Here is a 14,713-nt window from a genome sequence, read left to right as displayed (position 1 = left end):
TCATGCTGACCCTCTGAGTAACAGGAGAAATATCATAGAAAATGGCTGTGTGTTTGCCCCCTCTGTGTATTTCCTTATTCTCTTCCCCCATTTGTGATGAGTTCCTTCAGAGAAGGCACTGTTTTTCTTTTATGCATTCTTTGTAATGAATCACAGTGCCCACTCAATAAATTTACGAATCCAGTACACACAGTAGTAGAAGTTGGTGGATGGACAAGCAGTAGCAACTTAGTCAATAGTCAGCCCTCCATGATATTCTTTGGAGAGTATTTGTTTAGTGAAAGGTACACAGTCTTAGAAATCAAATAAGAGGCCAGGCACAGTGGTTCACGCCTGCAATCCCAACACTTTAGGAGGCCAGGAGTTCACTTGAGGTCAGGAGTTCAAGACCAGCCTGGCCAACATGGCGAAACCCCATCTCTACTAAAAGTTCAAAAATTATCCAGGTATGGTGGCGTGCACCTGTAATCCCAGCTACTTGGGAGGCTGAGGTAGGGGAATTGCTTGAACCCAGGAGGCGGAGGTTGCAGTGAACCTAGATAACGGCACTGCACTCCAGCCTGGATGATAGAGCAAGACTCCGTCTCAAAAAAAAAAAAAAAAAGTAAAAGAAAAAGAAATCAAACAGAACCAGATTTAAGCTCCAACTTAAGACAATCATTGAGCAATTTAATTTTGACCCTTACTGTTTTATACACATAAAGTGAGGACAATACTTCCAATGATATAGTGTTGTTTTGAGGACTGATTTAATGAATATACATAAAGAATGTCAATGTCTCATAATGCTTTCTTGGCTCATGAAAGCTCTCAGTCAATATGGATCTGTATTCCTCTAATATCTTGGACTTAATTCTCTTTAAACTGGGGTATTCGGCAATGTGCAAAGAGGGCCGCAAAGCCACCAGATAAACATGAGATCTTCCTGCTGCATATACTTTTCTTGGTGGCACTTAACTTTATTATATAAAATCTATTGTTTAGGGGTTCATTTAGTCAGCAAATGTTTTTCAGCACCTGTTGTATGGCAGCAGTCTATTGGAAGCAAGGGATAAAATAGTGAACAAGACATGGACCTTCTAGCCTATTGTAAAGGAAGAAAGGAAGGGAGGGAAGAAAGGAAGAAAGGAAGGAAGGAAGGAAGGAGGGAGGGAGGGAAGGAAGGAAGGAAGGAAGGAAGGAAGGAAGGAAGGAAGGAAGGAAGGAAGGAAGGAAGGAAGGAAGGAAGGAAGGAAGGAAGGAAGGAAGGAAGGAAGGAAGGAAGGAAGGAAACTATAAGTTCTGACAAGTGCTCTGAAGAAACGGAGATTGCAGCCATAGAAACTAGTTGGGGAAGGAGTCAACCTCTTTAGCTAGAGTGAGCAGAGAAGGATTTTTAAAACAGGTGGCATTTAGGCTTTAAGAGAAGGAGACAGCCAAGCTGAGTTAGGGGACAGCAATGCAAAAGTCACCTGAAATCTTAAGGCCAAACATAAATTTCATATTTGTTAGTTGGGCAGCTTCCTTGACTTCCCTGCTACTCAAGGCTCTTCAGCAGATGTTTGGGGCACTTTGCCCAGGAGAAGTCCATGGATTCCACTGTGAGAGGTAGGAATGGTAGATAGAAAACACTCTCCTTTTCCCTATCTGTATTTAAGTTGGCAGCTTGCAAGGGCTATAACTAAGTACTCAGAATAACTTTCAAGGGAATAAGCTGATACATCTCAAATATGGAGGGAAAGATTGTATTTTAACTAGATTTATAAAGCTCCTAAGCTTTATGTGGCACTTGCATCAAGATAGAGATTCCCACTAATTAAAATCAAATAAAACTAAGGTTCTTTCTGGCACACGTTGATGCTTTCTTTTTGCCTCATGTGGTTGTATTACTACAGAATGGTAATTGTCTGTATGTATAGTCATAGGAAATCACAATTTAAAAATCTTACTAAATTACTGTAAATTTCACGAAATAGTTATAAATTTACTTTTTTAAAGGCTCTGGTTTCACCGGAAAAATCTCGAGAGAGAATTTAATTTAGTCAAGCTTCTTGAAGGAGGGATAATTTTATCTCACTTTATCTTTGTATTGCTAATGCCTTGCACAGTGCAAGGAACATAGTAATGTTCAACAGATACTTAATTAACTAAATTGAAGTCATAATTTCATATTGGAATAGATAAAGGGTACCAAAAATCTGTTGGGCTCAGATATTTGTCACTACAATTAAATTCTAGTGAAACAGAAAAATAGGTACACTCCATATATTATGTGATTTTCTTCATAATAATTGGATTTGGCTAGTACTTTTGATTTCCTACATACTCTATACTTCTAACTCTTGTGAAATTCTGTTCTTGACAGATCCTTCATATTCTTGATAATGTGCCTAACAAAACGCCATAACACAATGAAGCTGAGAAGGCGAGAAGTAATTATAGCTCTTGGAGGAAGGATGAATAGCTATGTCCATGAAGCCTCTTTTGAAACTGTTCTAAGAAGAATTGTCCCTATTGCCCTAATGAAATTACTCAGAGGAAAAAAAAATGTGATTTCTTCAGATGTGATTTTATTTTCCTTAGGTTTTAAAATTGTTTTCTAAACCAAAGAAATTTTTTTTACAATCTTTAAATGAACAGTATGTTGCACACATAGAATGATACATCAATGTGAGATTCAAATATTCTTGACAGTGAACAACACTGTAATTTGGCTTTAGTCTCCTATTTACACATTTAAAGAAATGATAACACATACAATGAGAAGAGCAATTAAAAAACAAATTAAGTCAACCACCACTACTTGGGTTAATTTTATAGTATGTGTATATTTATGTATATATTTACTCTTCAAAAATAAATTAACTTTTCATTCCATTAAGCAAACTATATTACAATATATAACATTCATTTCTATTGCGAATTTTTATCTAATAAAGACCACAGCATACTAGGCATAAACTGGGAGGAAATATTCCACTGTTGCTGTAGTAGATGTTTCTTTCATCACTAGGCTGAGATCTTTTCGTCCCAGTGGACAGCTTAAACTGCTTAGAAAAGAGTGGCATTCTCTTTTGATCTGTGGTGAAAGCAATAACGACTGGCCTTTAAACCACCTTATTGTGCCTGTGCTTTTCTGCTGGAATCTCTTTTACTTTGGGTTTCACATTTACCCCGATCAGTGACTGAGACCAGAGGAAAATGTGAATCAGGCAGTTTTAAAACACAAGAAAGAATCACCAGGAATCACCTCGCAAGGGTCAATAGTGGGTCAGGGTGACATCCTCCTGCTACGTCACATTCCACCTTCCATCTTTATATATGGAAGGGCCGCTTCAGTCTGACTACCATATTCTATTTCTGCTAAAATAGAGCAAAGCTCTTGGACACTCCAATTAAGAAGCAATGATGGAAAGTCAAATTAGGAACGAAGGCAGCTAACTTTACGATTTACAAACAGCAGGAAGGAATGAGCATCAAAAGTTTAAATTATTAATAATTTAATTTGAAAGATGAAGTTAAAAAAGGCGGGACTGTAATGAAAAAACACAGACTTATGGACTGTTTTGTATCTGCAGGGAAATTGGAATTAGGCTTCTATAATTCTCCTTTGATTTACGTGTTCAGAAAAATTGTTCTCAGATATCCTTCACCAATATTTCCTTCTCCCCAAGTGCTTTCCATAAATATTTATGTGAAAATTGATTTGACTCTCTTCTAGATTTTCTGGCCTGCTTGCCTGTTCGATTTTTTTCCCCTGCCAAAATGAAACACTGAACGACAGAGTGGTTAAACAGCTATATATTCAGGCTGTAGTAGACTGAACTCTCATGCACGATACCTGAAGACCCACAGGTAAGCTCCACGTCCAATCTAGGACTATGATACCACTTCAGAGCCTCCATGGCTGAACTTCCTCACAGAGATTTAATTTGTTAGAAATGTACTTGTCATTTCCACCCAGAAGTTAACTACGGTTATTTCTTACTTTCTTGATTGTAGCTTTTACATGGTGAAAAAATATTCCTTTGCTATAATAAGTTGAATGTGCTTATGAAATGAAGAAAATAGACCTATCATTCTAGTTATCAAATCTTCAGGGGAAATACTTTGTTTGTCTAAAAGCTGCTCATTAGTGTAAATCCCTTTTTTGGTCATTTCTGGAGTGAAGCACATTCTTTGCTGATGTAAATGCAGTGTCAACTCCTTGAATTCAAGTTGGAATTTCAACAAGAGAGACGAAGCACAGAGATTCTACTTATGTCATAATTTACTATTTGGACACATTCATATGATTTTAAAAGAGGTCTGTGCTTATTTCCCACTTAGCTGCCAGGTGGTTCAGGGTTATATATAGTGAAGTCCCAAATATAAAAGTGGTAATGGACAAAAATTATACACATTTGATGCTACAAGCATTTCTCAGAATGGCTAGAACAAATTCTGCTTCGTTGTTTGGTTGGACAGCTGATAGGCCCGGCACACTCACTAAAGACATTTTCCTGACAAAATTCTAGCCAGTCATTCTTGCCAGAAGGCCCAGTGTAAAGGCCTCCTTGCAAATCTCCCCAAGAGTTGGAAGAACAGCAGATGACTATATCCCAGAGATCCAATGCTCATCCTAAGCACAAATGAAGCTGAGATCTTGGGTGTCTGAATAATGAACTGAAACTGGTTCTCAACAGATTATAGAAAAGTGAGTATATAAAAATGGAAATAATGCTGGCAACAATGCAGATAAGGGTAGCATCACACTATTGCCTTTAGAGGCATTATTTGACAAGAGACTTCAAAATCGGGCTTTAAAGATGTAAACTCAGAGAAAAGTGTTAGCTTTCAAGTCCAGCAATACACTATCTACAGGATATGAAGAATACACACAGTGGAATCACACAAAGGGCTTTGAAGGGGTTCCTTTCTATGTATAAGTATGTAAATGACCGTATGAAGTGAGGACTGATATGGAGATGTCGGAATGTCGTATCCATAATGACTGTTCAAATGAAAAGTACAACAACAGCTGCTAAAGAGTTGGTAAGATGTGGTGACTCAAGAGTGGTTAGTTTACATAGTCATTAAAATAAGAAATTCCACAAATAAAGCTGTCAAGTATTCAGATTTATACAGAACATTTCCAAATACAAAAGCTATACAAATAAATCACTACCCTCATATATGCCTTATTTTCGAGAGGCCTTACCTTCTAAGCAGATGTGTCAGTAAAGGTGCAATCTTTTACTTCATTCCTGCTTAACTTATAAGATACATTTCAAGATAAAGACTGGTTATGCAAAGCAATTTCTTTCTGTGTAAGACCAACCTTACAAAATGGAGATAAACTCGGCAGCATGGCTGCATGAGGACTAGAGAAAACCCAACGAACTTTTCCAATTTTCAAAATGCAGGTCATATTCTCATTTAACATCGTACTGTATCCATCAGCTTTGCATCCATGATTCAACGACACTTATGGCATGTTTAAATTTATAGGGATGAGGCAAAGCTCTCCAAACAACTTTTATACATAAACAGGAAAACATTTTCTCAGGGAGACTTACCCGCTCTTTCTTTGGGTCTCTTATCGGAGAGCACCTGTAAAAAAAAAAAAAAAAAAAACAAAAAACAGTATCACTCTTAATATCTCAAAATTATACCACTTTTGTCAAGAATATTGAGTTTGAGACAAAAAATAAGATTGTAAAATTAGAACCAAATGGCCTCCAGAAATGAAAATAAAATGCCAACTGAGGCATGAAGATTGAATGATTTTAGGAACCACACAAATCATCAGGAATCATAAAAGTCATCAAAATACTCATTCATGGGGAAGATGCATTACATTTATTTTTCTCTGACTTAAGTAAAGATTTATACAATACAGGCCTTGTGCAGTGGCTCATGTCTGTAATCCCAGCAATTCGCAGGCCTAGGTGGAAGTTCCAGGCTTAAGCTGAGTTCGAGACCAGACTGGGCAACAGAGCGAGACACCCTGCTCTACAAAAAATTTTTAAAATTAGCCGAGCATGGTGGCATGTGCCTGCAGTCGCAGCTACTTGAAAGGCTGAGGTGGGAGGATCTCTTGAGCCTGGGAGACAGAGGTTGCAGTGAACCGTGATTGTGTCACTGCACTCCAGCCTGGGCGACAGAACGAGGGAAAAAAAAAAAGATTTACATGATACCATGTGTCTATTTAGTAACTGAGAAGAAGACTAAAGTCTAGTTTTTATCCACTGCTCCAGGGCCCTGGTGCCACCAACAGTCTCCTCAGTGCTAAACCCAGGCCCTGCCTCACTGTGTCTCTCAGTGACATCACAGGCCCTGTGAGGACTACTCCTCTCTTCTGAAACTTTATCCTTCTAGCCTTCTGAATCCCATGCTGTCCTCGCTGTCTTTTCTACCCCTCTGCTTGTTCCTTATCATTTTCATGGTAGACTCTCCTTTTGTCATATGCTTGTCTTATATGTTGATTTCATTTACTTTAGTTTTAGTTTGTTTTGTTAGGGATGGGTCCTGGCCCTTCTTCTCTTCTCACTTTGTACCTGCTTCCAGGGTGTTCTCATCTACTTTCCATCCATATTCTGATAACCTTCAGATTTAGATCTCCAACTTAGGGGTCTTTCCTTAAGCTCCAGGAAAACAGAGCAAATTTTTTTTTTTTTTTTTTTTTTTTTTAAGATAGAGTCTCACTCTGTCACCCAGGGCCAGGCTGGTCTCGAACTCCTGACCTCAAGTGATCCGCTCACCTCGGCCTCTCAAAGTGCTGGGATTATAGGCATGAGCCACAGTGACTGACCATGAGCAAACTGTTGATTGCACATTTGCATTTGGACATTTCACATCAGATACCTCAAACTCCGTGTCCAAAACTCAACATCCTCTCCTCCCCTCCCACCTCCTCCTCCACCTCCTTGTCCACACACACATACAGATCCCCTTTCTGTGTTCCCTCTGTCTTGGTGAATAGTGTTTCCATCTACCTGTTTGTTCAAATCAGAAACTCAAAGATCACCCTTGACTCGTTCCTGTCCTCACTGAATCCTGCTGAAGCCTACTTCCAAATGTTGCTTGAATCCATCTGCTGCTTTTCATCCCTGCTGCCACCTCCTGGGCAACATTCAGGTAATACCTAGAAAACTGCAATAGTTTCTTAACTTCTTAGTCCAATTCTAGTCTTATTTCTCTCCAACCTATTCTCAGCCAGTGTGATTGCTTCAAAAACAATGTGATCACTTCCATCTTCTTAAAATCCTTCAATGATTCGCCATTACTCTAAGAATAAATACAGTTGTGTGGTTAAGATCATATGTTTAGCAATCAGAAAGACAGTTGCTAGCTGTAGACCTTAAAAAAGTGATCACATTTCTCTAAGCCTCATTTCCTCATCAGTAAAATGGGGTTGCTTTGAGGAGTAAATACAAAAATTCAGGGGATGTCCTGAGCCCCACGTGTAGCAGAGAAAAGGTATACAATACATATTGGTTGATTATTCTGAAGGAAATTCTGAAAAACAGATGCTTATGTTTATTAACTTCTCCAAAGTATCAGGTAAACAGTACTCTACAGGGTCAGTCAGGAAAGAGGCAAAATGATGACGCAGTTAAAGCTTTGTCCTTGATACCGCAGTTCCTTCCCATCCCATTGTTTGTGTCTCTCCCTATATTCTATGCCTGTGCTTATACTTGCCCCAGGAAAAAGCAAATCCACAAAAGAGTTGATGAGTGACAATAAGATCCACTTTTCCCAAGGATATTCACATATTAAAGGGACATCATTTGACAATAAACACCAATAAATGAACCTGTAATGGTGCAACTTCAGACATCAGTGACACACAGAGGGGAAAAGATCCCTCCATATTTTTAAACTAGTATCAGTGGTTCTGACTTGGTCTGGAAGCAAATATATTTAATGACTATTTGACCTGGAATGAGAAATAAACTTAGAAAGTAGAGTAGGTTGTATTACTTGAACACAATAAAATATTAAGCATTATTTTCTAAATACAATAATGTTCTGACAATCATATAAATTAGAAATAACCCAGTAGAATTCTTCCAGTTCAACCTTTTAAAAATTCTCACTTATGAGCTAAGAGCAATTGCTGCCGAAAAATTTAAGCCTCAGGGCTTGAAAAGGAAACAAAACACAGAAGTATGCTTTCTCAACCACATCTTGAGATGGAGTGCTAACAGAGCTACTCATACATTAATAATAATAATAAATAATAATCCTTGGCACAAGAACTGAAAGTCAGATTACTTGATTCCAAAATAAATCAACGCAACCCAACTGAAATAGGAATTCCAGAGAGAATATTTGACAAAAGTATGGCCAAGCATTATTTTGTCCTAAATGTAGACTGTTTAAAAGGTACACAGAGTGTGAATTTGATAAACATGTATATGTGTACAGAATATGAACATCTATCTCAAGGGTGAGGTATCATGATGAGCAAAAAGGAGAAACTAATGATCTGAAATTAAAGCGACAAAAGTTAGTGTTTTGAAAAATGAAAAATACTTGAAAAATAGTACTGAAGTTCAAAGATGTTAGAGATATTTAAAAATGAGCCCCTCATGTATCTACGATTTTAGTAGTACATAAAACATCACAAGCAGAGACATGGGGCCCTCATTTCCCAGGAAAATTGATGAGGCAAAAAATAAATACATAACACCCGTTTTCTGTAATACGTTAATTGTAAAACATTCATAAATATAATGGTGAACATATTCTTCTTTCTGGATTATATAGCAATATTTTAACATAATATTTTTCATTTAAAATCACAGGATGCCAGGGGCTAGGGGAAGAAGGAATAGGGAGTTACTGATTAATTGGTACAGGGTTCAGTTTTACAAGATGAAGAGTTCTGGAGATGGACAGTGGTGATGGTCGCATAGCAATCTGAATGTTCTTAATACCACTGAACTGTACACTTAAAAATGGTTAGGATGATAAATTTTATGTTACGTGAATTCATAACAATTAATAAAAAGGTTCCCCCGCCCAAAAAAAATACACTAGAAGCACACACTCTATTGCAACCCAGTATGTTGAACCTCCTGCTGCTTTCTACTTCAAACCCCTCTGTTTGGAAATCCAAATAGAAACTCTTTAGAACTTAGCAATATAACACATTAAGAGGATATCTCAGCCGTGTGCGGTGGATCACGCATGTAATCCCAGCACTTTCTGAAGCCAAGGCGGGTGGATCACTAGGTCAGGAGTTCAAGACCAGCCTGGCCAACATGATGAAACCCCGTCTCTACTGAAAATACAAAAATTAGCTGGGCATGTGACGTGCGCCTGTAATCCCAGATACTTGGGAGGCTGAGGCAGGAGAATCATTTGAACCAAGGAGGTGGAGGCTGCAGCGAGTCGAGCTAAGATTGTGCCACCGCACTCCAGCCTGGGAGACAGAGCAAGACTCAGTCTCAAAAAAAAAAAAAGAAAAAAAAAAAAAAAAGAGGATATCTCTAAGATCCAAAATGCAACTTATGGATAGACAATTTTAGAAAACTGCTACTACTGGGGGGATAGTTATTCATACTAACCTAATAATCCTGAGATTATAGCTAGCTCTATAAACATGAAGGAAGGGTACACTTTGGAGCAGATGTGAAATGATGGCACTTATTCACTGATGTCAGTATAGTTAGATTACGTGTCTCTCGACCACCAGTGGGTTTTCTCTGGGTATTTTATTCACTAAACATTTGCCGAGTGCTTAGTCAGTATATAGATAAACACATTTCTAGCACTATGGTAGGTGCTTAACCCTTTCTGTTGTATAGGTGGCTTGGAGCAGTAAGTGGTCTATATTGGAGATTCAGGAACTCTAGAACTGTAAGAATTATCTCATGGATAATTCATGGATAACTATTAGAATTATCTCATGGATAATTCTCATGGAAAAAACATGACTGTAGTCTTGCCATTTATCACAGACCACAGATAGCATAAACCACATTTGGGTGGCTTCATTTCCTTCTCAATTAGCTGTAAATTCCTTTGAGGTACATTTAAGGGTAATTTGCAGGCCAGGTGCAGTTGCTCACACCTGTAATCCCAGTACTTTGGGAGGCCAAGGTGGGAGGATTACTTGAGGCAGGGAGTTTGGAATCAGCCTGGGAAACAGGAGATCCTGTCTCTACAAAAAAAAAAAAAAAAAAAAAAAAAAAAAAAAAAAAAAAGAAAGAAAAAATTAGCCAGTGTGATGGCTCACATCTGTAATCCCAGCCACTAGAGAGACTGAGGCAGGAGGATCACGTGAACCCAGGAAGTTGAGGCTGCAGTGAGCCAGTGTTCGCACCCCTGCACTCCAGCCTGCATGGCAGAGTGAGATCCTGTCCCTAAAAATAATAATATAACAGTAAAAACTTTTAAAAAGTCATTTGCCTCATTTGCTGAGATCCCCCAGAAAGTGTTAATTTTGTAATACCTCCAAAGCCATAGCAATTATAAATCCATGTTCATGCAGGCAGTCTAAAAACATCTTAGGTATTTATTTTATGATAAGGCTGGATATAAAATGCAATCGCTTTTTGAAACAAATGTACCCAGTAATGTATCCTTTGTCCACATAGCCAAATATGACAGATTAAAATACAGAACTGCACTAGGTAACCATAAAAACATCCAGATAATTTTTTGGGGGGGAGAGGCTATGTCCCTTAGGGCTTGTAATGATCAATCAAGTCAATGAATACATTAACTACTATTGTACTAGTCAAACTAGAGAGCAGTTTCAACACCTGCTGTTCCTGAAAAACAAAGGGCCCATTTGTTCCTAATGTCCTCATGTTAACCTTTAAAACCAAGAGCAGTAGATAAAAATCCCAGAGTAAATAAATTCTCATGTAAACATGGAAGCTATTTTATTATCTGCCCTTTACTTTATTCAGAACCCACCTGCTGGTTTCAAACTCAATAGATTATGTTCAGTAGTAACCTTGATTTGAATATTCTGGATAATGTCTAAGTAACAATGAGTAGAAAAGGTTAATCACTAGATTACCACTAGAAAGTTAGTTTCCTTGGACAAGTGTATGGGATGTATCACACACCGAGTTTGGCCCAAATAATTTATGGCTGACTTTGTTATAGGTGAATTATATCTCAGATAACCTTTTCCTAAATCACCCTTGTCTTAGTTCATTTGTGTGTTGCTAGAAAGAAATACCTGAGGCTATATATATGTTTATTTGGCTCACAGTTCTGGTATCTCGAAAAGTTCAAAACTGGGCAAGGGCCTCAGGCTGTTTCCACTCCTGGCTGAAGGTGAAGGGGAGTTTGTATAGAGAGAGATCACAGGGAGAGAGGAAGCAGAAGAGGGGCCAGGTGCCAGGCTCTTTTTAACCACCAGCTTTCACAAGAACTAATAAAGTGAGAACTCACTCACCCCCCAACCCCAGTGAGGGCTTTAATCTATTCATGAGGGATCGGTCTCCGTGACCCAGACACCTCCCATTAGACACCCACCTCCAACATTGAAATTAAATTTCAACATGAGTTTTGAGGGATCAAACATCCGAACTATAGCACTCCTCATGTTAGCTACCCAATGGATCATGTGCAAATTATGCATAAAAAGTATAGGGTTTAAAAAAAGAAAATAAAATATTTCAAAGCATCATAATCTGTAATTCCAGAGTCATTTTGACAAGACAGGCTTAAAGAAGAGGTTAACCAAACTATCAGTTGATGAAGAAGTAAAATGAAAATGTAATGTTCCTTATTTACCATACTAAATTCTCACTATTCCCTTTAAATTTGAATTCAAAATATTCCAAGCACAGCCTTGCAGGAAAGTTCCCAAAACTTTCTATTTCTGCAAACATTCTATACAGTGATTTCTGTCTAATTATCAAAGTGATTCTTTCCCTGACTCAGGCTGAGAAAAGGCTGTACTAACTCTTAGCTGGAAGGAAGGAAGAGATGGGGATGATCGCAATTTCCTCACATATAGCTCTGTGATGAAAGAAAAAAAGAAAAAATAAATAAAAGCCAAAATCACTTAAAAAGATAGATTATATAGTTTTAAATATCCTTTTTATTTTTGTTTAATCTTCCCTGATTTCCTATAGATCTGAGATATGTAATGCTTATTTTCATTGCTATATAAAAATCTCAATAAACTTTATACATAAAAGTCAAATGAAAATCCACTTTTGTGGACTGAAAAATATTTCACTGTTGCCTATGATACATAAATCTGTTTCTAAATATAAATTTTGGTATATGTATATTAGCATTCATATATTTGAAATAGAAGGAGTAATACAGAATTGTAGACATTTAATCTAATGCAAAAACACGAGTCTTTACTAGTTCAGTGAGTCTAAAATGATGTTATTTAATAAACCATAGCATTTTAATAAGCATTCTTGACATCTGGTGCTAATAAAAAGGACTTTATGTTTTACAGTTAACATTTCAGGAAAAAACATGACTGTAGTTTTGCTATTTATCATAGATCACAGATGGTATAGCCCACATTTGGGTGGCTTCATTTCCTTCTTGATTAGTTTACATAAAGAGGCTACTTGTTCTCTCTCTTTCTGTGTATATTTTATATAGGATTTGGGCCAAATCCCAGACATTAATACATGAACAAAGAAAGGAATTCATTAAATTTAATGTGAAGTTTCTGAATAACAAAACTGGATCCAGTTTAGTTAATAGATTTTTCTGGATCCAGTTTAGTTAATAGATTCATTCTAAAACAAGGATCCAAGGAATTTTGCATCTGGAAAAATATTTGAAGTAAGATTTCTGGAAATGCAAGACACCACAAGGAACTAAAAACTTCCGTCTCTTGTACAACTATATGCCCCAGGCAAATACTAACCAGTCCTTCTATCCAGGGCAGCTTCTTCCAGGAGCCTGTGTGCAAGCCAGCAGCTGGGCGTGATGCTGCTGCAACACCTAGACAGGGATGGAGGCTTCCAGGTGCTCTCCTTGCCTCTGGCTAGCCCTTTTCCAACCATGAAACTGACATATGGGCTTCCCTTTTCCTACTTGCTCAGACTTTTTGTGTTCTTCCCTTTGGATCCTTTGCTGAGTGTCCTGCTCCAACTTGGACATTAGACTTAGTTGTACTCTGACTCTCATTAACCCCGACTTACCATTTCCTTACACTTTCCTCTGGAAAATGTCATGCTTATCTGGAAGCATCAGTGCAAGAGTATAAAACGTATGTTATATGACTTTTCACTAGATTTTGTTAGAATGATTGAAAATTAATTATTACATTTACCAGATAGTAATAACAGAAATACTATGCTGTAAGATGCTCAATAAGACACGCAGAAGCTCAGACTGAAAACCCAATGGATTAATTTGTGAGAAATGCAGAGACAGGAGTGTTAATTAGCTCAAAATCAAACAAGTTTTATTCTCAGAATTCTTTAATTCTGAAAATAAGAGAGAAATAAGATATAGATATATATGTAAACACCACTAGAAAGCAATTAAATGCAGAATTTTTGCAATACAGAATTAACTGATTGAGATAATAGGCACAATTAATTTTTAGAATACCTTAAAGTTAGTGAAAGAGGTTGGGTATGCTATTGAAAATCTGACTAGATTAGAATAAAATTGAATTCTTTTTTAAACTAAATTATTGTTATTATTAAATTTTTACTGATACATAATAATTGTACATACTTATGGGATATGTGATGTGTCAATATGTGTTCATTGTGTTATGAGCAAATCAGATTACAATAGCATATCCAGCACCTTAAATATTTATCATTTCTTTTTACTGTATACATTCAAAACCCTCTCTTCTAGGTTTTTCGAAGTATGATATATTATTGTTAACTCTCCTATTCTCCCTCCTCACTACACTTCCCATCCTCTGGTAACCACTATTCTACTATTATGAGAACAACTTTTTTAGATTTCATATAAGTGACATCATGAAGTATTTATCTTTCTGTTCCTGACTTATTTCACTCAATGTAATTTAACAGGTTCATCCATGTTGCCACAAGTGACAAAATATTCTTTTTTTATGGCTGAATAGTATTCTATTGTGTATATATACTATATTTTTAAGTTCATTCAACCACTGAGGGGATTTAGGTTCTTTACTTACCTAGGCTGTTGTGAATTGTACTGCGATAAACACAGGAGTGCAAATATCTCTTTGACATATTGACATCATTTCCTTTGGATATATACCCAGTAGTGGGATTGCTGGAGTGTAGGGTAGTTCTATTTCTAATTTTTTTTGAGGAACCGCCATACTGTTTTCCATAATGGCTGAACTAATTTACATTTCTCCTACCAATGTGTAAGTGTTCCCTTTTCTCCACATCTTCACCAACAATTGTTACTGTTTGTCTTTTTGATAATAGTCATCCTAACCAGAATGAAGTGGTATCTACTCACATTTCCCTGATGATTAAAAATGTTGAGCATTTTTTCATATATTTCTTGGCCATTTGTATGCCTTCTTTTAAGAAATGTAAAGTCAGGTCTTTTGCTCATATTTTAATTGAATTTTGTTGTTGAGTTGTTTCAGTTCCCTATATATTTTGGATATTAACCTCTCATCAGATGCATAGTTTGCAAATATATTCTCTCACTCTGCATCCTGTCTCTTGGCTTTGTTGATTGTTCTACTGTTCTGAAATGCTGTGCTTAAAAAAAAAAAAAAAAAAAAAAAAAAAGGTTGATGTTAATCCCATTTGTCTATTCTTGCATTTGTTGTTATGTT

The 14,713-nt window shown here is 37.0% G+C and overlaps 1 protein-coding gene across 3 annotated transcripts in view; it reads right to left on the bottom strand.

The window, feature by feature from the left end:
* LOC105486007 (StAR related lipid transfer domain containing 13) overlaps positions 1–14,713 on the bottom strand; it is a 553,767-nt gene that overhangs the window by 333,783 nt on the left and 205,271 nt on the right. For all 3 annotated transcript variants that reach the window (XM_011748647.3, XM_011748646.3, XM_011748641.3), the window contains exon 3: positions 5,538–5,571. In XM_011748647.3, coding sequence (XP_011746949.1) covers positions 5,538–5,571 — 34 coding nt within the window. The remainder of the gene's footprint in view (positions 1–5,537; positions 5,572–14,713) is intronic.

The sequence above is a fragment of the Macaca nemestrina genome, chromosome 16 (assembly GCF_043159975.1).
Source record: "Macaca nemestrina isolate mMacNem1 chromosome 16, mMacNem.hap1, whole genome shotgun sequence".
NCBI classification, from domain to species: Eukaryota; Metazoa; Chordata; class Mammalia; order Primates; family Cercopithecidae; genus Macaca; species Macaca nemestrina.
The sequence above is the reverse complement of the archived record's forward strand: the minus strand, read 5'-3'. Positions and strand labels throughout refer to the sequence as shown.